We start from the raw sequence: 23,181 nt of genomic DNA, 5'->3' as shown, positions 1-23,181 counted from the left end.
AGAGAGAGAGAGAGAGAGAGAGAGAGAGAAAGAAAGAGATAGTTAAACAGCATTACGCGCTGGCGTCTACCCTGAGGGCGGACATCACAGAGGGTGGCCTCGCGCCGGTGAAAATTTTCAAAGGCTCGACATCGATGGGCGCTCGCTCGCGCGCGCATCAGAAGCGCGCGGCAGGACCCTTTCCGCAATTTCTCCCGTCGCACGGGCGCGGAATCAAGTGTTTGAGATTATGACGGTGGCTCCGGTCACGTATTTCATTAACCGTCATGCCGACGGTTCGGGGAGTTCAAGGGCGAGATCTCCGGCGATAGAGGGTGCAGGTATCTGCGAAATATGTTTGCTTTGCGTTACGTCCCTCGGGATGATCCCGTTATAATTATGAATGTCGTTGTTGTTGCCGTTGTAAGTGTCGGATATCTCGTCGTAGGTTTCGATATTGGTTCTGCACGAATCCACACGTAGACCCAAAACGTTCCAATATAAGCTTCTATTTATCAATTGAATATTCTCGACACTAAATTTGAAACAACTAACGAGACATGAAATGAAAATGAAAAGAATCAAATATGTTTTATATTTGAATAATTAATTTTACATATAAAAACCTCTTATAATATTTTTTTTTTTTTATATATATAAAATATTAATATAATATTAATATAGATATTTCATTAGAATTTTATAATTATGTAAACATTGCAAAAAGTCTTATTAATGAGGTCGAAACTCAATTCTTAAACATTTTTTCGACATTCTTTATGACATACACCCTTCTTTTTCTAATACTTTTTCCATTATTTATAATTCTTTTATTAATAAAGATACATGAATTTGCTAGGTATAGTTATATTCCTTATATTTGATTTTGTAACTGAAAAAAAATTGTTTACAATATGTTTATTTTTACGAAAATTAACAATCGAATTGGAGGTTGGGTAAGCCTATACCTAGAGAATCTATAAGAATATGGTAAAATAAAAAAGTAACAGATGGCTATATCGCTGTCTTTTCGTCTTTCTCTCATTTTCCGGTAATGTTCGAAAAACTATTCGAACTGTATATTGATTGGCTCATAAGTGACAACCATCTAGCTAAAGCATGATTCGCTTTAGCTAGACTTTTATTGTATGTTTGCTACCCATATCTAGTGTGTTGTTTCTATACTATGGCATTTAAAGATTAATTATCGTGCGATAATCAGTGTAGATTAACGCGAATGACTTAAGTGAAAAATTTATTTGTCAAAACATCGCGTAAGAAACATTTCTTCGAAATCTGTATCGAGAAGTCAATGTAAATCTGCGGTAGTATCGACAGACTCGTTTGCGGCTACACGCTGTAACCCCAAAGGCCGCCCCTTTGAAACGAGCAACGACAGATTGGTATTACCATATTGGGAAAGGGACTAGACTCCTTATTTCCCTATCCTTTTGCTGCCGCGGGAGAGGAAAAAAAGGAAGGGAGAAAACGATCGGCCTCTTTCTCTGTCCTTCCGCAACAGGCGTCTCGCTTCTTATTTCGATTCTCAACCGCCTTTCCAGAGCTACGCCTTTCCGCATTCATTTTCTCTCTCTCTAACCCTCGATACATTCCTTCTTCCCTTACATTTTCTCTTTCTACGAACATCTTGTCCGCCCCCTTTTCCATCTCGGGCTCATCCGATTCTCGTCCACGAAGATTTCAATCTTGTTTTGCCGAGGCATCGACACGTCCTCATCTTCCTCCCGATTTTCTCCGTAAACTGGCGGAACCTTCTCTCATAACATACGACCGTTTTTTTTTTTTCATCTCTTTCGTTGTCCGAATCTCCCGTTTGTTATGCGCCGTCGAAACGAGGGATAGCCGATCTAATGGCGTTTTTGCTATATCGATCGCTCACGACACATCAGCCGCAGGCTCAATTCAGGATCCTCGACAGCTTCCGCAGGAAACCCGCCTCTCAAACGAACAACCCTCTGATTTTCCCACCACCATCCCCCTTTTCCCTCAATTCTCATTGATATTCGATATCTCGACAGTAATCGACAACCGGCCGCTACAACCATTTAACACATGGATCAAGCTCTTTTTAAAATGATCCTGCTGGAACCCAAGCATTGTTTCCCGATGCAGGAAAAGTCTTTTCCAGTCTATGAATACATTAAGAGCAAACAAAGGACCATCTTCCATAATCTCACGACCCCTTTCTCTCCCCCTGCGTCTTTCTCCTCGCTTTTCGCTCTAGAGATGTTACACGCGTTTATTAAACCCGGCCCGCCAACGCGCTTTCTTAAGCACTTTTACAAGAACCCGGTCGACCTTTTCGTTCTGTTCTGCTTGACGCATCTCTTTTTCTCGTCGCAATATTATTTTGAAACAGACGTAATTAAAATCGCGTCTACTTAGCCATTTTAAAGCTACATTAAAAACGCGAGTAATTAATAATTAGTAATTTATACACTATCCAACACCATTTTGTAATACGAATGTGAATAATCATTTCCGGTTTATTTTTATCTGCTAACCATGGAATCATTGATAAAATTTGGCTAATACGTTACAATTTTGAGAAAAAATGGCGCCAAAGAGACAAAAAAGATGATTTAAAAGTTTTCATAATGTTGCTAACATCGGTACACTAAAAGAAAAGGTTATTTTTAGATGATACATAAAAATGCTATGCCATATTCAGGCATCTTTCTTTTTAGTGTACCAAATTTTTTTTTTAAATCTCATTTATGTCATGATAACGAATTTGTATTTAGCAAAAATACAAAATGATTATTTACATATTTGTAGAATCAATTTAAAATATATGTTAATCACTGAAAGTAAATCAAAGATGGAAACAACATTTTTTTAAATAAGTATTTTCAGTACTTTAGTGTTTGTAATCGTGAAATGTATACAGTTTGCAATTTCTTTCCAGACCGAGATCTGTTCGAGCGCTCTTACGGATGTAATTCATGCGGTCATTAATGGAACAGATGGCTGCTTATTTTGTTTCGGACATGCTGGTTTGGGTAAGTTTAGAAATCATTTGAAATAACAAAACGTAACATTGCTTTAATTTTATTTCTCTAATTTTATGTATTTAGTTGATGATATTAATTTTTATTATTTTTTGATGTTTGAATTTTATATATAAATATATATGTATGTATGTATGTAGTATACATATGTGTGTCTATATCTCGTATATGTAATTGTGGTAATTGACTATAACGCACCCAGCTCCGATAATTTTGACTTTAATTGACATTGGTATAGGGCGAGTTTTCTAATTCATTGATTTATCAATCGCATTATGCGCAAATGCTTTTACGGAACACAATTACATTTGCGCACAATGGATTGGTCATTAAATTAAATTAGTCAATAAATTAAATGAATTGGTCGATGAATTAAAAAAACTTGCTCATCTTGTCAGTGAGTGTTTTCCAGAAGATTTTAGCCCACGCTTGTTATTTGCTCAAAAGTTATTGACAAAAAATGTTTAATGAATAACATCTTATTTCTGCTACAATATTAAGAACTACGATATTAAAAACTATCTCATACCCTCCTCTCTTTGCGTAACAACTTTCCACGCGAAGCAAGAGCCATCCGTATGAAAAGTCGTTACGCCTCTAAGTAGGGAAGGAGGTGGGGCGGGTCTCGCTTCGCGTGAAAAGTCGTTACTTATGCAAGGAGAGGAGGGTGGTGAGATAGTTCTTAATATCGTAATTTTAACATTGTAGTAGAAATAAGACATTCTTTCAACTTTTTTCGTTAATAACTTTTGAACGAATGATGAGTGTGGGCTAAAAACTTTTTGAAGGTCACAATATATGTCAAGATCAAGATTATCAGAATATTTACCATAACATATTGTACATACATATATGTATATAATACAATTTTTTTTATCTATCACGAATAAAAGAAAGATATAGTGTTATTTAATCAATATTCTCTCACTTTTTGAGAAAAAGAACGTACGAAAAAAATGTAAAGTTTTAATAAAATTCAATATAAATCTCAAGAAGCAATAGTTTTTTATTTTAGACTATGTGGAACAATAATATTCTGTGAACTTCCCCATTTTTTTGTTCAATAAACTCAATTTCATGTAACATAATTTACTCATAATGATTCACGATTACGCACAATTTGTCGAAACAAATCATAAATAAAATTATACGGGGTATAAATATCTCACGGAATTTTTTTTCTGAGGGAGAGTATATTATCATAACCATCTACTTAATATTGCCATGATGTTTCTTCGAGAATAAAATATTGCAATTAGACAACACTCTTGATTTCTGAAACAAAAAGAATTCTATAATTATGAAAAAAACAATTTGCGAAAAACTATACGTTTAATTTACATTTGAATATATCTTAATTATATTTTTACGTAAGATTTAAAATAAATATACAATATCTTACATTAAACAAGAAAAAAGTAATCAACGGATTACGTTTGTTTGAATCACGATTTTAAATTGTTTACGTAAGCGCGCGCATTTATATGACTTTTTAGTTACCTTAATTTTTTAAATTAAATTATTATCATTAGGCGGGTAAACATTTAATACTGTTTTATACATTCCTCTTAATCGAAGAATAAAATGCACGAGCGTATCAATGTACGATATCCGCTTTTGAAGGAAATGTCGCAGAAATTCTTTATTTAGGCATTCTTTCCTTTGTTCACTTGACATCTCTTCGTCGTGCTGCCGCAAGGTAGGAACTTGGGCGCAGAGTTGTTTTACATTTTAAGTAGTAATATCGAGTTTGCATGCAAATGCATGATTATGCATGAAAAGTGCGCGGAAGAGAGAATCCTCGGGTGGTAATGTCGGTGCTGAAAGAGAGTGAGAAGAGGGAAGGAACCAAGGACAAAGAGGAATAGAAGAATGAAGAGTGAGGAAGCGAGACCGGAAGGAATGGCGATAATGTATGCCACTGGGACACACTTTCTCCCTCGTACCTTTCAAATTTCAACACAGCTCAACGCAAGAGACTGTCCGCAGCCCTGTCGCCATCACGCGTTTTCTACGCGAAAATAACTTTAAGACTAATGGCTTTAGAGAGAACATTTTGCATAAAATGTATGTTTTGAAAACTGTCATAATTGAAATATGTAGTCTCATTTTCATACATATTCAAATATAGAATAGGTATCCAAAAGCCAATGTGAGCCAACAGTCGTGTATAAAACATGTATATTTATAGTAAAAGATTACAGATATTTTTACCCTTATTATTAAGTCCTCAGTGAAATAAAAAAATTCATCCGTGGTTATTTAATAAATTATAATGAAAGTTTAAAGACTCTTAATTATCATTAAATGTTAAAGTTTAAATGTTATCTGTCACATTTAAATTTCAATATTTAACGATAATTGAGCGATTATATATTTTTTTATTGTAATTTATTAAAAAATCGCAGATGAAATTTTGTTAATTTTACACTGAAGATGACTCAACAATAAGGGTCAAAATTTCTGTAATCTTTTACTATAAAGACATGGATTTTACACACAACTAACCTGTGTTGGCTCACATTAGCTTGGATACTCATTTTGTGATTCAATCTTCGGAGCATTGCATCAAGATTAAAAATTTATTATTCAAATCAATATTTAAATACATATTTAAATGCATATTTAAGTTTTTCATACAGTTTTGAATAAACGCTTAAAAATTTATTAAAATTATTCGCAGATTTATGCCCGTATTCATAGTCAAACCTTTAAGGAAGACATAAATATAAAAGCTAACTTGAATATGGGCCTTAGAGATCCTCTTTAACATCTTATTAATAATATTCTTATAAAAATGCTTATTAGCATCGAAACAATTATTAAATTGTTTGTCAAGTGATTTTACAACTCTGGTTCTACTCATGAATGTTTCGAGATCGAAAAAGATTTGACGTGCAGTTTGTAGAATCAGATATGTACATAATTCACATAAAAATATTTAAGCACTAAATGTTTTGATCTGTTTTGATCGAATATAGGATTCCTCGTTATTTAATTAAGAATTCATATATACGTATATACTAATAAATATACATAAAAATTTATATATTATTTTTACAATTTATTGCTTCCATTATTTATATAATTTATATAATTTTATGTGATATTTGTAATTAAAATAATAATGTTGAACATTAAATTTATTTTATAATTTATTATATAATTATAACCATAGATGATGTTAAAATATTTTTGACGAGAATAAAGTTCAGATAACCGATAAACTTCTACTTTTACAGTCAGTATCAGAACCAATTAAACTTTATGGAATATTTCTGCCAAGTTCCTTTTAATATATTACATAAAAATATAAAAATATAATTCTAAAAGGAGTTCAGTGAGCAATATTCCATGAAGATTATAAATCTATTTTTAATTATATACTTTTCTCAAAGATATTTTATATTTAGCATACAAACAGAGAGATGGAAATCTATTTGGATACAGGATGTAAGATAATATTAATTAAATAAGGCAGATAAAATTATAAAATATTTACGAAAGTTAAATTATTCTACATAAATTGCTAAATAATTCTTCTCAATAATTATTCTTATTTTAAATTCATATGAATAAAATGACAGTGCACAGAGACATGCTATTTCTAAACTAAAATTAACTTTGTCGCATAAATAAAACTTGGAATTCCTTCAGCCATTAGCTGGCTTCTATCGTTCTTGAACCGATACGGTTTCATAATTCTACGGCGCATTGAGAAATTGTCGACTTTCAATGCCCAAGTTCGTACAGTCAAGCGGGATTTCTCGCAATGCGAGAAAGGGGAATCGATAGAATCGAAAATAAAATAAAAGGAGACGCGTCGGAAAGATAAGAGTCTAACGGCCGTAGATAAAGAGCTGTGTAAAAGGAAGCCAAACGAATTCGCACAGTGTCTTCCCTCTCTTTTTCGAAAGTACTTCGAGCAAGTCCGCAAGCAAACTGCTTTTGATCATCGCTATGCGAACGTTTCTCTCGCATTTCCCCGCACTCTCCACCGTTTTCCTCTCTGCTCCAAGTCTTTCTCTCAGTCTCTTTCTCTCGTCTTTTTATACCTCCACTCTCTCCTACCCCTTTATACCATCATATTCTTATGCAAAAAGGAAAGACGAAAAAAGAGCGGCCGCGGTTAGAACAGTAAGGGAAATAAGGAAGCGAGATGGAAAGCAGAAGGAAGAGTAGATTTGCATGTGGATCTGCAAGATGAGAAGAGGAAAACATACGTACGACAGAGGCAATCCAGTCAGCCCAGCAATTTTTTCAATGTCGACCAACCCATATCTTTTACTTCACGCGGAGCAATCACCGATGAAATCAAATGCATTTCGCTCACCCGCGCGCATGTTTAATACCGTTCGCAGTCTGAAAAATTGCATGTAAAAGGCGAGCGGAAAAGCGTAAGAGAAAGAAGATGAAGAAAGATACAGACGAGAGGGCGTCGAGGGGAAAAAGCAAAGGAAGAGAGAGATTTGCGCTTTCAAAGCAACAGGACTCGTCCTCTTACGAAGGGACAGAGAGCGGACGGAGATACGTATATACTGTTATATATATATACAGATATATACAGATATAGCGACAACAATGGGCCCGTTTGTACTTTGTAGCGCGTTTCCTAATTACCCCCGCGCGTGCGGATCCCACAACTGCGGACACTCCGCCGAAGCCTTTGAGATCGCGGAAGGACCGTGAAAGTGGATTATGCAACGACGGTGAGGGGAAGAAGCACGCGTGCTTGATGCACCGAGACTTCCCTCTCGTTCCTCTCTCAAAAACATGAAGCTTTGACAATAATAACCTTGGTAAGCGATTCAGTCAAAGGAACCGTGGCGCGACACACTCCTCTCGTTTCGATTCCACGCAGTCAAGAAAGAATTTATCTGATCTTTAATAATTTCATTTCGTGTGCATATAAATTTGTGCAATCTATGTATTATTTTTATTCGTATTAATCCTTATAGAGACGTATATAGTTTTAATAAGAGACCGAGATAGCCAATTTAGCTTCTCGTGAAATTCAAACTGTTATAACTTTTCACCTTCGCTTTCACGTGATATTCTTTGTCACTTTTTATCATGTTTTATATTCTTAACTTTGGTAAATTTTTTTCAATTACATATGTTAAATGGTTTAATCTTTATTTAATTTTCTAGGAGAACCGTTGGAACTAATTTAACTCTCTATATACTATCTGATATTGCATTCGTATACATTTTACAATTTTATTACTTGTTTTATGACTTTAAATATTTAATAAATTATTGTTAAAACGTTAAATATAGTTGTCTCTACGTTTCGCTTCTATATCTATTCGTTATTTACGAAAAAAATGTACTTGGAGTCAATTGGCTCTTACGGTCCTTCTAGCAAATTAAATTTGATTTTTCTAGTATTAAAGCTTAAACTATTAATATGATTTATATTTTTGAAAAATTAAACTATTGTTTTCTAGTGATATTTTAATTAATTAAGCGCAATAAGTGTATATTTTTAATTACAAACAAATTAAAATGAAAAAATATATTTTTAATTACAAACAAATTAACATGAAAAAGTATCTTTTTATTTTCGAATTAATTGTAAAAAATGTAAAAAAAAAAGTAACTTTATAAAGAGAGAAAAAGTTATGAATTAAAAAAAATAAAATTCAATAACATTTCAATTTTTTTAATCTTCTATATCGGATCCGCTATTTTTAATTCTTTAAATTTGATTTTAGATTCTTCAATCAACAGTTTAAAGAAACATAAATACAAATATTGATGAAAATTTATTCAGTAGAAAAACTATACCCTTTTCTGAAAGGGTTATATAAAACGATATTTTTTTATAATTATATAATTAATTAAATTTAGAATTAATTGCATAATCTTATCTAATAGAAATAAATAATTCAATACAAGAACTTTTTTGTCAACAACAATATAAACAATAAAAAGATCATGTAAGAGTCAATTCTTTTTGATAATAAAACGGTATCAAAATGATTAACATTAAGTACTGAAGGAAATATAATTACATATATAATTTAAAAAAAGATTACATGTTTCGGCTATCAGATTGAGCCTTCTTTATTTCATATTTTCGAATAATATTGTCATTATGTATCTGCCTTAGATTTCAAAATGAAATTTTTTCAGAAAATAAATGATGAGGAATGATACGAAAATTATAATAATAAACACACAATTTCTATCATGCGATTTGTATTGGCGCTGACGTTCCTTGCGTGCAACAAGATATTCGTGCGGAATTTTAATTATCATTCGCATCTCCGTTTCAAAGTATCCTTATGCCGAAGTGTTATACCGATCGTCTGAGAATGCAGCGGCTACCGCTTCGTTTTTCTACGTCGTCGTCAGCGACCTCGTGAATCTCGTGGCGGCATAGCATGAATTCTTGCGGAATTTTTGCGGTTCGACCGCTCGAATCTTGCCGGCGGAGCGCGAATTCTACGAAGTGGAATCGTTGAAAAGTTCCTGAGACGCAAACGCGATCCGTTACCGGCGAGATAGGCCGACCCTCTCTTTTACCGCGTTTCTAATTAAATAACAACATAATTCACCGTTTTACATTAAGACAATTAAATAACGTTTAAGATTCAACAGCGGCTGCTGCTTTTCCATTACTCCGCCATTGCCGACGGGGGTTTCTCTCTGTGCCAGGATCTTACGCCTTTCGCTTCAATCTCTCGTCCTCCGTATCGTAACCTCCTCCCCCTTCCTCTGCCATAAGTCGTCTCTCCGTTCTCATCAGACTGTTTTATGATTTTAATAAGAGCTCTTTTATTTCTCTGTCAACAGCAGAGCGTTTGAGCTCGACTTTCAATTTTGCCGAAACTTTCGTGCTAAACTTTCGCACAGTATGTGTCGTTATCAGAAGTTTGTAATGAAATTGCCATTAAATACATACCGACCTGTATTTTATTATGAGAGACTTGTATCCCATTATTGTCATCCGAATGAATTAATTTTAATATTTATTTCACACCGTTGCGAAAAGCGAAATAACAATTGATCCTTTCGCCCCGTGCATCAACTACTTCGACATAATCGGTTGTCATTCTAGCCGTTACGTTGTCGTCCACCAAATAGTAAACAAATTAAGCGGCCCGCTCGTGCCTGACCACAAATCTGGCAACGCAATTATTGCACTCAGTCGGCTCACGCTCCGTTCGTATACATAAACAGGATTTTCGAACTCATCCATGTGAATTGATTCGTCGCGACATACGAGGGGGAAAATTGCGATTATGCCAATCAACAATGAAGCTTGTCCACATACCAGTCGTACCAGCGGCACGGTTACGGGCGTTAATTCGATCTCTACGTCAATAAATCTGTCAGTCTCGCAAGGACCATTCGAAATATTAGCTTTGATCCGTCATCGCTTCTATTGATAAAAAAGGGTGGACATCGGGACTTTCAATGCGTTACCTCTAAATATTTTATCTCAACGGGTTTTAATTTATATAGATTAGGGTAACTATAAAAACAGAAAAAAATTCTGGTATATTTAAATTGTATGAGCTCCATAGAATATGAATAAACGGGCAGTATAAGCGGACAATAAACTAGTTATAATTAATTCAAATTATAGTTGAATAATTTTCGTCTACGCCATTTGCATTTACATTGCATGTTTAAACACCGAATATCGCTCCCACCGACATAATTCCACGTTTACGTCGTATATGTAATCCGTCACCTTTAACAAATTTGTTCTCTCTAATTTAGGTAAGTCTCATACTATGCTGGGAACTCCGGAGGCTGGCCATACACTGGGCGCAATTCCTTGCGCTATAGCGTGGCTCTTCCGCGGTATTTCGGAGCAACGACAGAGAACCGGCGCTAGGTTTAGTGTCAGGGTCAGCTGCGTGGAATTGACCACTGGCCAGCAACAACTGAGGGACCTGCTTGCGGCACACGCGAACGGTAAGTAATCTTCCCATCAGTCGAAGTTTATTCACGAATGAAGGAGCTCGAACCTTTCATTTTTCTAACCAATTAATCCATCTATCGCCGATTTGTTGCAAACGGCAATGACATGTGCGACAAATTATGAATGTTCATCTGTCATTTTTGCAGAGTTTGGGTAAAGTTTAAAAAATTCTTTTATACAAAAATACTTTAAATAAAAATTAATAGATTATGTTTCTATATGGAGTCAGGTGCTCAATTTAACGGGACATGCATAGAATTATAAAAGAATAAACAATATAAAAAACTATAACAATTCGAATCTATTATACATCGTACCGATTTATTCGACATTTTATGCAATTTCGTTAGTATATTTTATGTTATATGTAGTTGTATCTTATTTGCTGTTTTTGTCAGATTAAATCGCAGTCAGACTTGCGCACTTTCTGATTGGAGAAACTTGCGTGTTCTAAGAACCACTTGTCTAAAACCATCCCCCTTTTTAAGGGAAATGCGGGTCTCAGAGACAGAACCGAATCGGCTCTAATCTCTAGAACCCGGCTGAAACTTTCTCGAGCGTTTCTGCTTTCCTACGATAGAGTTTAGCGTTTCCCGCAATTAATTCGATGCTTCAAATAATACAGTCAGGTATAATCATTCAGATTAATTAACGTCGTAGTAGCACGCGGCATGGTAAGTAAATTGTATCGTCGCGAAAACACTATACATCTGGTATGTAATCCTTACGTGATAACTCAATTGATTTATAGATCATAATTCTAATCGTATCCAAATGCAGAGTCAGAATGCATGCTACGATAAATACATTTACTGCTGATTAATATACGCCTATCTCTCCTGTTGATTTAAGTCGAATGCCACTCACGGAGAAATAACAGACAATTTGTACAAATTATTCTATGTATTAAAATGAAAATTACAAAAATATAGGCAAATGGGACTATAGGTAGTTGGAGTGCATATATAATTTTCCACAATACGTTATTTAATTAATTAACTAGTAAAATATATTACAAGTTTTTCGGAGGAACGTTTTCGATCTCATTAAGATCATCTTCGTCGAAACAACGTAGAAGAGACAAATTTCGCTTAACGGTGATTAATTAACTGTTAATTGTATTATACAATACAACCTCATTAGAAAAATCTTGGTTTAACATCATGTGGTACCAATATAATTCTCACCATGTTGATATTAACATTATATGGATTTAAAACTTCTAGTGCTTATATCGACAATATTATAGCTAGTAATAGTTAATATTAATGGTGTGGATTTAAAACCTATAGTGTTAAATCCACATCATTAATATTTTAACGTCAACATGTGAGAGCTATCTATGTACACACCGTGTGATGTTAAATTCACATATGTTTTAGGGTGTAGAAATTCTAGAGATTGTAAAATTTGATCAAATTAACCTAGCATCTAAATAAATGTCACATAAGTGTAAGATCAGTTGAAATTACATAAACAATAAAATAAGCAATTGTACTGTATAAAAAGCAGAACAAATTAAATGTGAACGAGTCACAAGAGTGTAAGAGAAACAATTCTATTAAAATAGGACACGAAACTCTATAAAGAATATGATCGTGAGTGTTTTCTGCACAATAAAAACTGCGATACAATCTAGTAAGACAATAGAATATTCATTTCGTCGTCAAAGAATTGTCAAAAGAACGGCCAAATTCCTAATATGGAAATAGGAACGTTTCATGGCTGTGATCGAGTTTAAAGACACACAGAGCACGGCTAGAATCGGAGCCACGTCGCGTATGGAATTCCGCACGGAAATTGCAATAGCTCGCACGTTCCATTTGTCTGATGCGCTCACTCGCCTGAGTCGATCTCCAACGTCTCTGAATCGACGAAAACCAGTCGTGCAGCCGATGCTCGAAAGCACGGAACGTTGAAATTGTCCTGTCTCAACCGAGAGTGATGCGTGGAGGATTCGGGCGGTAATATTCAGGAAGTAGGATGAGACTTGCTATTGGCCGCAATTTGGTTTCATCTTCGTGGACGGACGAGTGGACGACTTGGCCCGTAAAATTGAAGGACAGGATTATTTCCTCCTCCTACTTCATGTTGACCACCGCCCTATAGCTACCCTATTACGTTTGTTATACGCTCCTTTTTGTGTCGTGCATCTTGAAAGACTCGTGGGACTAATAAAAAGCTATTTTCTTGGAAGATAAACTGTTACGGTGCACTTATGGAAACGAATAGTCAAAGATGGTTAAGGATATTGCTCCGAAAATTAACTAGACTGTCTAGAGCATCTTCCTTTGTGCTTCAAAAATAGTCTATAAACTGCACGATATCTTTCTGATGTAAAACATTATGAAAATTATAATTTATTTATATAGATTGAAAATACAGTTCGAATAAATGTAATCAGATTTTTATTTTTTTATATTTATTATAGATTTCGATATTTCATCAACACTCTTCAATTGTATTATGTTATTCCCTAACTTTAAAAGTAACATAATATTCAAAAAACGTGATTTTCAAGTCATCATAAATGACTTGAGTTAGGTAAATGTTATTCTATTGATCATCAAAAGTGAAATAACTTCATGGAAAATCATCATGACTTAAAAAGGGTAGTTTTTTTTAAGAGTCATGAAACAAACATGACAAAAATGACATTTTATCATGATAAAAATATATTTCTCTTTGACAGTATTTTTTTATTTAAATAATATATAATTTTCTGTTAAATTGAATAATATTTCTTTCTTCTTTTTCTCGGAAACTTAATTTCGTTTAGTAAGAAAACGATATCGTAAAAGAGATTTAAAAATGTCAATAAAAATTTTAATTAATTAGTTACATGATTATATGGTAAAATCTTTTTCAGATATTTTTTTTAATATTAAAGTATTTTTATATGTGTGTTTATGATTCAAAATTTATGTTTTGAGACTGCAAATTCAGAAGTTTGCCACGTAGATTTAAACATGGTAAAATCTAATTTTCTACCGTACTGCAAGACATTCCTGGACATTTTACAATCAAGAAAATTAAGACGGTTATTAGTGTAAACTGTCGAATGTTTCGGGTACGTGCAATACGGGCACTCTATGTAAAACCTACGTTAGACGAGCCATTTGAATGCAGACTTAATGATCGCGCTGTGCAGGTTTCCGTTTTCCCTTGGTCTCTCGACTAATTAAGATGCGATGGAATTAATTTTCCAGTTTATTAAATAATTAACTCATATCTATAGAACTATCTCGACTTCGTCTATCTTCCTTTTGTTCTCTCTTTTACCTCATCTTCTTTTTTTCTGCATCTTAATTCACATTATCAGTGTAACTAACATTTAAAGAGACCATTCGCAGAGAAGTTTATGCGTCTCTTTATTCCATATCCAAGATAATTTTACAATTTTAAACACTTTTATATTTCGGAAAATATAATAATCTACGATAACATATACGTTAAGAAAATGAAATATAATGTAAAACAGATGCAATTTTAATCCTTACTTTTTCGGTATCTTGTATCTTTATACACAAATTGAAAAAAATTCAAGAATTCTTTTATATAACAATAACTAATAACATTAAAAATTTCACACACACACACACACACACACACACACACACACACATATGTATATTACCTTTTTTCTGTTTTTTTCTTCCTCTTTTGTATCTTTTTCTACCTCTTTTCAGTCTGCAAGGACATTAGTTACGCCAGTGTCGGATGCTGCAAGCGCGTTCTTCGCTCGAGATTTAAATCGAGTAGCGGTACCCTCCAAGTTCGCGTTTCCCCCAGAGAACTTGATAATCCCCGCCCGGTAATTATTTAAAGTTTTCGACTGGTCTGGATCTTACGCTGGTGCCGTCGACGAAAAGGGGAGTGCCTTCAAGCAAAGGTTTACCTTTGTTACTTCTAACTGTATGCAATGGAATATTTAATTAAGCTTACACCCTAATGCAATAATTGAGGCAACTTGCGGTGGAATATTTAACACTTAACCAAGCTTAAAACTAGAATAGAGCTACTTCTTCTCACCAAGTGTTATAAATGAATACGTTTGTAAATGAATAACTTGGCTTTCTATTGATTTATGTTTACTGTTATGGTACGCTATTTACACAAAGCTTCCAATATTATTTAAAAAGCGTATTAAATATTTAATGTTATAAATATCACAGAAAGCTCTTTTTTTCCATTAGTACATGAATTAATAATGTGTAAATGTTGAGTTGACCAAATGGTTACTAAAAGCATATTTACTACTTTATTATATTTAATATGAAAATTCATATTAAATTTCAGACAGCTATTATAAAAAATTATCATATAGATAATAAATAATTATTATATGACAGAAAATATCTTTTCAAAAAAACATTTACAAATAACTGCTCCATCATGTTATTAATTATTTAATAATGTAATTATTTCGTGACATCCGAGAGTTACTTGCAATTGAGCTAAATATTTACAATAACGTAGGATAAATAATAAATACGTCAATGAATGTATGTATTGATCGTACGTATAATACCACATAAGCATGAGAGGAAACCGATAATATACACTCGTGTAAATATATTATAATTCAATATCAGTCCGCGGTATCTACATAAAAACGATTTTCTCTCATATAACAAAAATAATTCCGTGCGAGTGTCTCGTCATATATATATAAATCATTAACCAGAGTAGATATATAAACTGTTTTTGCGCGCAGTAAAATAGTAATGTAGATAAAATTCAGAGTTACTTTTAATTATCACTACATTAAAAATATATGATTATACTGCATTTAGTATTAATGCTACAGATATATACAGTAATGCTCAATAATTACCTCGATAAAGGAATTTTCGAAATGTTTTCATTCATAAATTAATTAAGTACTTAAAAGAAGAAAACTTTTATAAATATTAATATTTGATAACAAAACGTTAAAGATGTATTGTTATTTATGAGACTAGAGAGAAAGTGTAAAATAGTATAATTTAAACAGGTTTAAAAAAGTATCTAGATAAAATATTAACTCAATGAGTACTTTTCTTTTTATAAATTAATATTTTAATATTTTTACTTGTATATTGTTGTAATATTGTTTAAATATTGTTTTAATATTCTGCTACATATCTTTTTACACTAATTACAGCACTTCTTTAATCTGATATTTTCTTTTTCTTCTTCTTATATTAGATCTCTAAACTTGTGTTACCTTTTTCATACGTTTGTGGTGCACATATTGATTATTCAATTGCCACAAGCATAGGTATAGGACCTATAGTTTTAATGCAGATTCCGAATGATGGATTTTTCGAAAGGTGTTTCTGTGGGCAAGAATACTCTCGGGGGGTATTTATGTTGGCCTTTTTGCGAAAGGAGACACGAGCGTAAATATTTTCGTTTCTATCAAGGATCGAATTCGAAATCTCTGACATGACAGACCAGTGCGTTGTCTGTTATGTTACGCTCGCGTTCAATCTTTAATATTGAATCAATTAATTTAATTTAGTAGTATTTTTGTGTATTTTTGAATAAACTTTAACTCTTTCGATATGGTGAGTAACTATAGTTACCCGTTGCAAAGTATTCGAGTCACAAAAAGTAATTATAATATAATAAGTAATCATAATATAAATAATATAAAATAAATAATACTAACAAAGCAGATTTGTTTTTATTTGTAAAAATCAGTTAATATTATCTTTGTATATTTTCAAATGGGAAGGCAACGACTCTTTGGATGAGAAAAACTTACATTAGTTCGATTTACCGCATTTGCCTCGGTCTACTCTATAAAAATTGCAAATAAGTATATAAGACTTAAGTATGTAAGATCTAATTTATTATGACAGCTGACAAATTTACAATTTTAGCATAAGTTATTAAAAATACTCCATCTTTTAAAATTTAAATCCTTTCTCTTAATGAAAACATTGCTAATATCTAACAATTTATGCATTGAAAGAGATAAACCCTGAATCACTCTATATTCTGTACAGTGAACAGAGGATCCCCTCGAATGGTATTCATTTTAATCGGCCGTATGCATATTAACCGAATGGTACGGCTAGCCAAACAAGAGAATCGGGAATATTTCCCGCCTATTTCTCTCTATCCTTTCTGGCTTGGAAGGAGAAAAGGCTTGTAATAATTTTCACCATTTATTATTGTTTTATATATTTCTCCCACGTATCGCGAAGATAAGAAAAAGAATGGAGAATAATAGGGAAGAAACAAAACGTCCGCCACACGCAGCTTTTAACGTGTAAAAGCAAAAGTAAACGAAAAAAAAACGCAAAAAATTCGAAGATGAATTAAAGGAAACAAAAGTCGAATAAAAACGCGATGCGAGACACAAGAAACTTATCGCGCGTTTTGCATTTCGTGCTTTTTTTATTACACAACTTACAATGTATACACAAATACTTTCTTTACTGTGATTTAAAATGAAAAATTAACTCACACTTAACATACGATTGATTTACTTAAAAAAAAGCACGCGAAGTAGATTTTTTTTCAACCTCTTAATGAGAAAATTGAAGGATAATTCTTCATGCATGCAAAGACATAAAAATCTTTCGATTAATTTAATAATTTTCTCTACATTTATTTTAAAGATTTAATTATGATATAATATTTTAATAGTGAGAGAGAGAGAGAGAGAGAGAGAGAGAGAGAGAGAGAAAGAGAGAAATTACAATTTTTACTAACAATCTTAAATTAAAAACTCTTTATATGATATTGCAGAAAATGTTATGTTTTTCACTGTAACAATCTTAATTTAAAAACTCTTTATATTGCAGAAGAAAATATTATGTTTTTGGCAATGCTAGGGAGATAGTCTGAAAACCGTGGTTTAGACTATTCACCACTAAGCCGACTATCGTTCCGTAGACGATTACATGAATTGTTTGTTAATACTCAATTTGGTTGCTAACCATCGTCGATAGAAATACTCACAATACCAATAACCGCGATACCACATCGACTCGATAGCACAGAAAGTATATAGCAGCTCGATAACTATCATCGTTGCCACACGTCCCTTGTTTCCTGGATTTCGATCAAACGATTTCTAAAGCTATGAATAGCAATCACGATACATCATAGCAGGGCGATATGTCATAAATCGGTATAAATATAATTATAATTTCACACATTTATTTTGTCTATTTTATACTAATCGGAATTACCTTCTAATTAATTTTATATTAAATTATTCGGTGAATATGAAAATTAATTTTTTTTATTGTGCCGTTGCTAAAAATATTTATAGCCTTAGAAATCTTTTTTTAATATATATAATAATACATATAATAATTTATAAATGATCTATAGTGAGATAAAAAAATACATACTATGAAATTATTCATATTACACGTGTTAGATGTAATTAAATAGTAATTTAAAATTCGTAATAACTAATGTTTTATTATAAATAATCAAAAATGCCAATACGAGCCGACACTGGATGACAATGTGTATGATAATATTTCTTAATTGCATTAATACTTAATTATACTTAATTGCAATAAAGAAATATTATCATACACATTGTCATCCAATGTCGGCTCATATTGACATTTTTGATAATTTATGATTTATTCTTCTGAGCCTCTAATTATTACTTAATTTGTTAATGTTTTATTGTTTTCAAACTGAGTTTTTTAATCATCAATTTGATTGCATCCCAAAGTTACAATTCTATCAATGATAAATTTAATATCATCGCAATTGCAACTGGCGGTTTGCCATGCACTTGAGTCACAAAAGGTGGGCGCCGTTAAAGTGCCGAGTGGTAGAGCAGGAAGGCGTGTCATTCCCAAAATGGTCGTAAGTTTTCCTTCCCCATGGAGAAGTCGACCACGGTCCATTGCCCAGCACCATTCACTTGGAAGCCACCCGGTACATAAGACGATGGTTTTCTTTAATTGCTCACTGCGAAATAGATCCGGCAGCCTATCCCCTCGTGAAAGTTATGAGAACGCCTACAGTGAATTATCTCACGACGGAGAAAGATACTTACGTTTTTGGAAATTGTTAAACATGCCAAGATAATGATATAAATGTACAGTTTGTAAAAAAATTAAGATTGTATAATAATTTAAACAAATTGAACCGTGCAATACGCACATGTAATGCAGATGGTCTCAGAAAAATAGAAACAAAATATAAAAACGAAAGTAAAAAATAAATAAACCTTGAACAAAATATCCAACTGTGAATATGACGAATAAATAGAGCAAGCTTGAAATTATGCTGTTGATTTTTCAAAGGAAGAAGCGATAAATTCACGGCGGTGCATTAAATTAAAAGTGTAGTTTACATTGAAAGTTTCCTCGACGAGACTTCCCGTCGGCAAAAAAAAAAGTTAGCGACTAAACGAACACTTCCCCATGTGCATTACAGTAAAAGCTCTTTTACGAAAATGAAAAATACGTTTTCATAAAAGGACCAATCATGTCTCTCCGAAGAAGTGTTTCTTCGGAATTCCTTACACGTCATCTGATTTCGATGACAAGCCGCGATAATTTGCCTATTAATTCTGGTCTCTTTTACTCATAGCAAAATTACGACACCATTGAACTTTCGTCATTCCTTTCACGTCGCTCTCATATCCGCGCCATTTGTCTACCTTGTGTGCCCGGAAAAGGTTTAGTAGTAAAACACTTATTTCGGCAAATGTAGTCCTTCGCCACTCCGAATGAACACCAACCCCTATTTTAATATCAGGAGGTTCGTTAATTTTCTTCTGCTCTTCCTTTGCCTTCTCTTATTCGTCGCCAAAAGACGATATTGACCTATAACGTGAACATACTCGGTGGCCTGCGAATCAAGCATTGCCTTATTCAGCTCAAGCACAAGAAGGTTTCCATGCAGTCGATATATCAATCTTGACACTTTCGGAAAAGACGGCCGTGGCGTGTCTCTATAATGCACTCTTACGTAGTGAAGTGAACGAAGAAATAAGAATACTTTGAGTGATGTATGATATTTTAACGTGAAACATACTCTTCAAGTTATCATCTGTCGAATATTAGGTACTAGACAACGTTATGTATTCCTACCTGATCTGTTATCTATGTATTTTATATATTGTCGCATGACAGATGTTACATATATCGTGAATTACTTTGTAAGCAATATGATGAACTGCAATTAAATTAAAATTAAAATAATTTAATATTTTAATACTTTAAATTAAAATTATTATAAACATTAATTAATTTCCCCGGAGCCACATTATATAATACAAAACACAAATTCTATTTTCCGTGTCGTTGAGGGGAAACCTTGAGGAACTCGCGTCAATGACCGTATGTGATGTCTTTCTAGAGAGTTCATGAAATGAAATTGTTTCAGGATATTAAACCGTCTGAAACTTATAAGACGTTATTAAACCGTAAAGGACAAAATACGTTGTTCTAGAAAAGGCTTCACGCAAAATTCTATTTCCAGTTTAAATTTTATGTTAATTTGTAATTAATTTATATTTCAAAGAGGCATTTAAAACAAAATAATAGTGTATTTAATATAGCCTTTTTAAGAAATTATTTTATCATGCTTAATTTTTTATAATTTTAGTAATCTTATGATATGACTTATATTTTCACATGTATTCTAATAATCTAACTAAATTTTTTGACTTGTGATAACTAATAAATTTATTAAGACATTGTCTTTGTATCTTTAGTGTAACTTTTAAAAAAATTATTTTTTATATGATAGTTATATGTACCATCTAACTCGATACTGATTTCATGATAATAATAATGTCATTAGCCTTAGAGTTTAGTATAATTTTTTTTACAAAAGAATAACACTAATTTACAAATTTTTTTTCAATTACTTTGGATCGAACTACATGTTTCTTATATTTTTGGACGCTGAAAATTGAACAAATTTTAGCACGTCAGATTTCCAAGATAATTAATGTTTAATACGTAAAAATTTTTGACAATATTTTATATTTTTTGTAAAGAGAGTTAAAGTTATTTTGGAATTCTGATCAGAAATCATGATATGTATTATTCGTCCGTTATAAAGTACATTCTTTTTAGTTTAATAGCTTGCTTTCAGCCATGTTATGAAGAATTGAAGATAGAAGCTATTTCGAATGGAACTCTGGCAGTATCATATGTTCATAGGGATTAATTTTTTAAGGTTACATTTTGATAACAATATTTTTTTGTATTTTAACACTTTTGAACACAGAATAATGAGACTAATAAATTAGTGGAAATACATATAATAGTTGTTTTTAAAAATTATACATTTTGTAATATGCAATTACATATCTCTTTTTCATAAAATAATTTTCTCTCTCTCTCTCTCTCTCTCTCTCTGTATGCGCGTCATTATTGTTATGAAGTGATTTTAATTCCTATCTTCGATCTTTCATAAAATCGCTAAAAAATAAGCTATTTTGAAGTAAAAAAAATGCATTTTATAAACAACACATTCATGACTTCTGATGACAAAATTTCAAAGTAACATAAAAAATTTAAAATATTGCTAAAAAATTGTTTACATATTGAATCCAATTACTTTGAAAATCTAACGTATTAGAATTTTTTAGCTTGCGGCATTGTTTTCAGTGTCCAAAAATCTATAAGAAACACGTGGTTCAAAGTAATTTAAAAAAAATTTTATAAGTTAATCTTGTAACACGATTAAATGCATTCTAATAACCTAACTCGGTGTTGTGCGGGCTTTAACGCTTTATAGCGAAAGGATTTACATTATCCAATAACTTCTACCTATATCCCTACGTAATATCGACCGTCTTTACTAATGATGCAAGCGAATAAAACTGTCCCGAAGGGCTCTGATTCATAACGATACGTCATGCGTGCTCGGGGCGAGAAACTTCTCGTGGAAATATTGCGAAACTCGGAAAACAAGTCGCGTACCAAGGCGCAGCCGGCCGTCCGGAAAGGCGAAACAGATTTCCTTTACTGCCCTTATGCCCCAGCGACGACGAGGACTGTTACGATCGAAGGGATTCGGGCTTGGAAAACTGTATTCGAAACGCGTCGAAAAACGATTTATTCAGAAAGAGGGTGGAAGCGCTTCTTTTCTCGAACCCCCCGCGACGCTACGAACGGGCGTAACAATTGCTCTAAGCTGAAACCGCATCCATTACGCGTCTCCGTGCCAAGATGAAGGTGCTCCTCGCAGATCACTTTTCTTTGTCACATTTCGTTCTTCGTTTTCCCCGCTGCGAGCTTCACGTTGTAACTGTCGACGTCGCGGACTCGTCGTCGCTTCCTTCTTCGCGGTACTTCTGCACCACAGGACACAGATGCCGGTAATATTACATCCTCCGGTCCCTTTTATGGATATTGCTGTGCCGCTTCTATACCGTACTTCTATGCTCCGTGTCTGTGTGAATTATTATACACGAGCGATGTATATATACGCGCCGCATATATCCGTATAACGTTGGCTAGACCGGCCTGTCGGCCTTATTATTACCTCGATGTGTAGCCTGTCGTGAATTTCGGGATATCATGTTTCCCCTTCTCCTCTCACTTACGAAGTTTAAGCTTTGTTTCGGAGTCGTTTATGTCGACCCTCGGTCAAAGAATCAGGAAATTTATATGAAATTATGGCTGTGTATAATATCGTATAATAATAAAATGCCATTCTATAAATCTGTTATTGACATATTTTCTATTTTTATATAGATACTTGTTATTTATTTAAAATTATTGAATAATAATATTTTATTGAAAAAGTTTCTTTCGTTATCACCTTATCTGTCTTCAATAAAGATATAAAGAATGTATACATGTCGAATCAGAATTGGATAATTAACAGCTTTGAAAATTTAACTTATTTAAGATACAAGTTAATCCATAATGAAATTAATTGAATTAGAAGTTAAGTTAATAAAAAAAAGTAATTAAAAAGTTAAAAGTTAAATTTGGTCCAGCGATTAATCCGAAAGAAAAACAAAAGAAAAAATTTGACCATTTTATAAAATTTTTCATACTTTTTCTTTTTCACAGCTTATTTATTTAAAAAATCACTGATTATTTTTGTTTACGACTAACGATTATATACAATATAAAGTTACTAAATTATATCTCCTCGTATCCCCCCTTGTATCTAAGAGTTGACTTCAAAAAAGTCAAATTAAAAGTTAAAGCCGATAAAATGTAACTAAGTTGAAAGGTTAAGGGTCTAAGATGTAACTAAAGTAAGTTAAAATTAATTAATTTTTAACTT

General features: G+C 32.9%; 1 protein-coding gene across 1 annotated transcript in view; it reads left to right on the top strand.

Moving 5' to 3' along the window:
• LOC108778983 (kinesin-like protein CG14535) overlaps positions 1-23,181 on the top strand; it is a 136,058-nt gene that overhangs the window by 101,537 nt on the left and 11,340 nt on the right. The window contains exons 4-5 of the mRNA XM_018546312.1: positions 2,909-3,002; positions 10,746-10,943. Coding sequence (XP_018401814.1) covers positions 2,909-3,002; positions 10,746-10,943 — 292 coding nt within the window. The remainder of the gene's footprint in view (positions 1-2,908; positions 3,003-10,745; positions 10,944-23,181) is intronic.

This window comes from Cyphomyrmex costatus, unplaced genomic scaffold, assembly GCF_001594065.2.
Source record: "Cyphomyrmex costatus isolate MS0001 unplaced genomic scaffold, Ccosl1.0 scaffold538, whole genome shotgun sequence".
In the NCBI taxonomy this organism is placed as follows: Eukaryota; Metazoa; Arthropoda; class Insecta; order Hymenoptera; family Formicidae; genus Cyphomyrmex; species Cyphomyrmex costatus.
The sequence above is the reverse complement of the archived record's forward strand: the minus strand, read 5'-3'. Positions and strand labels throughout refer to the sequence as shown.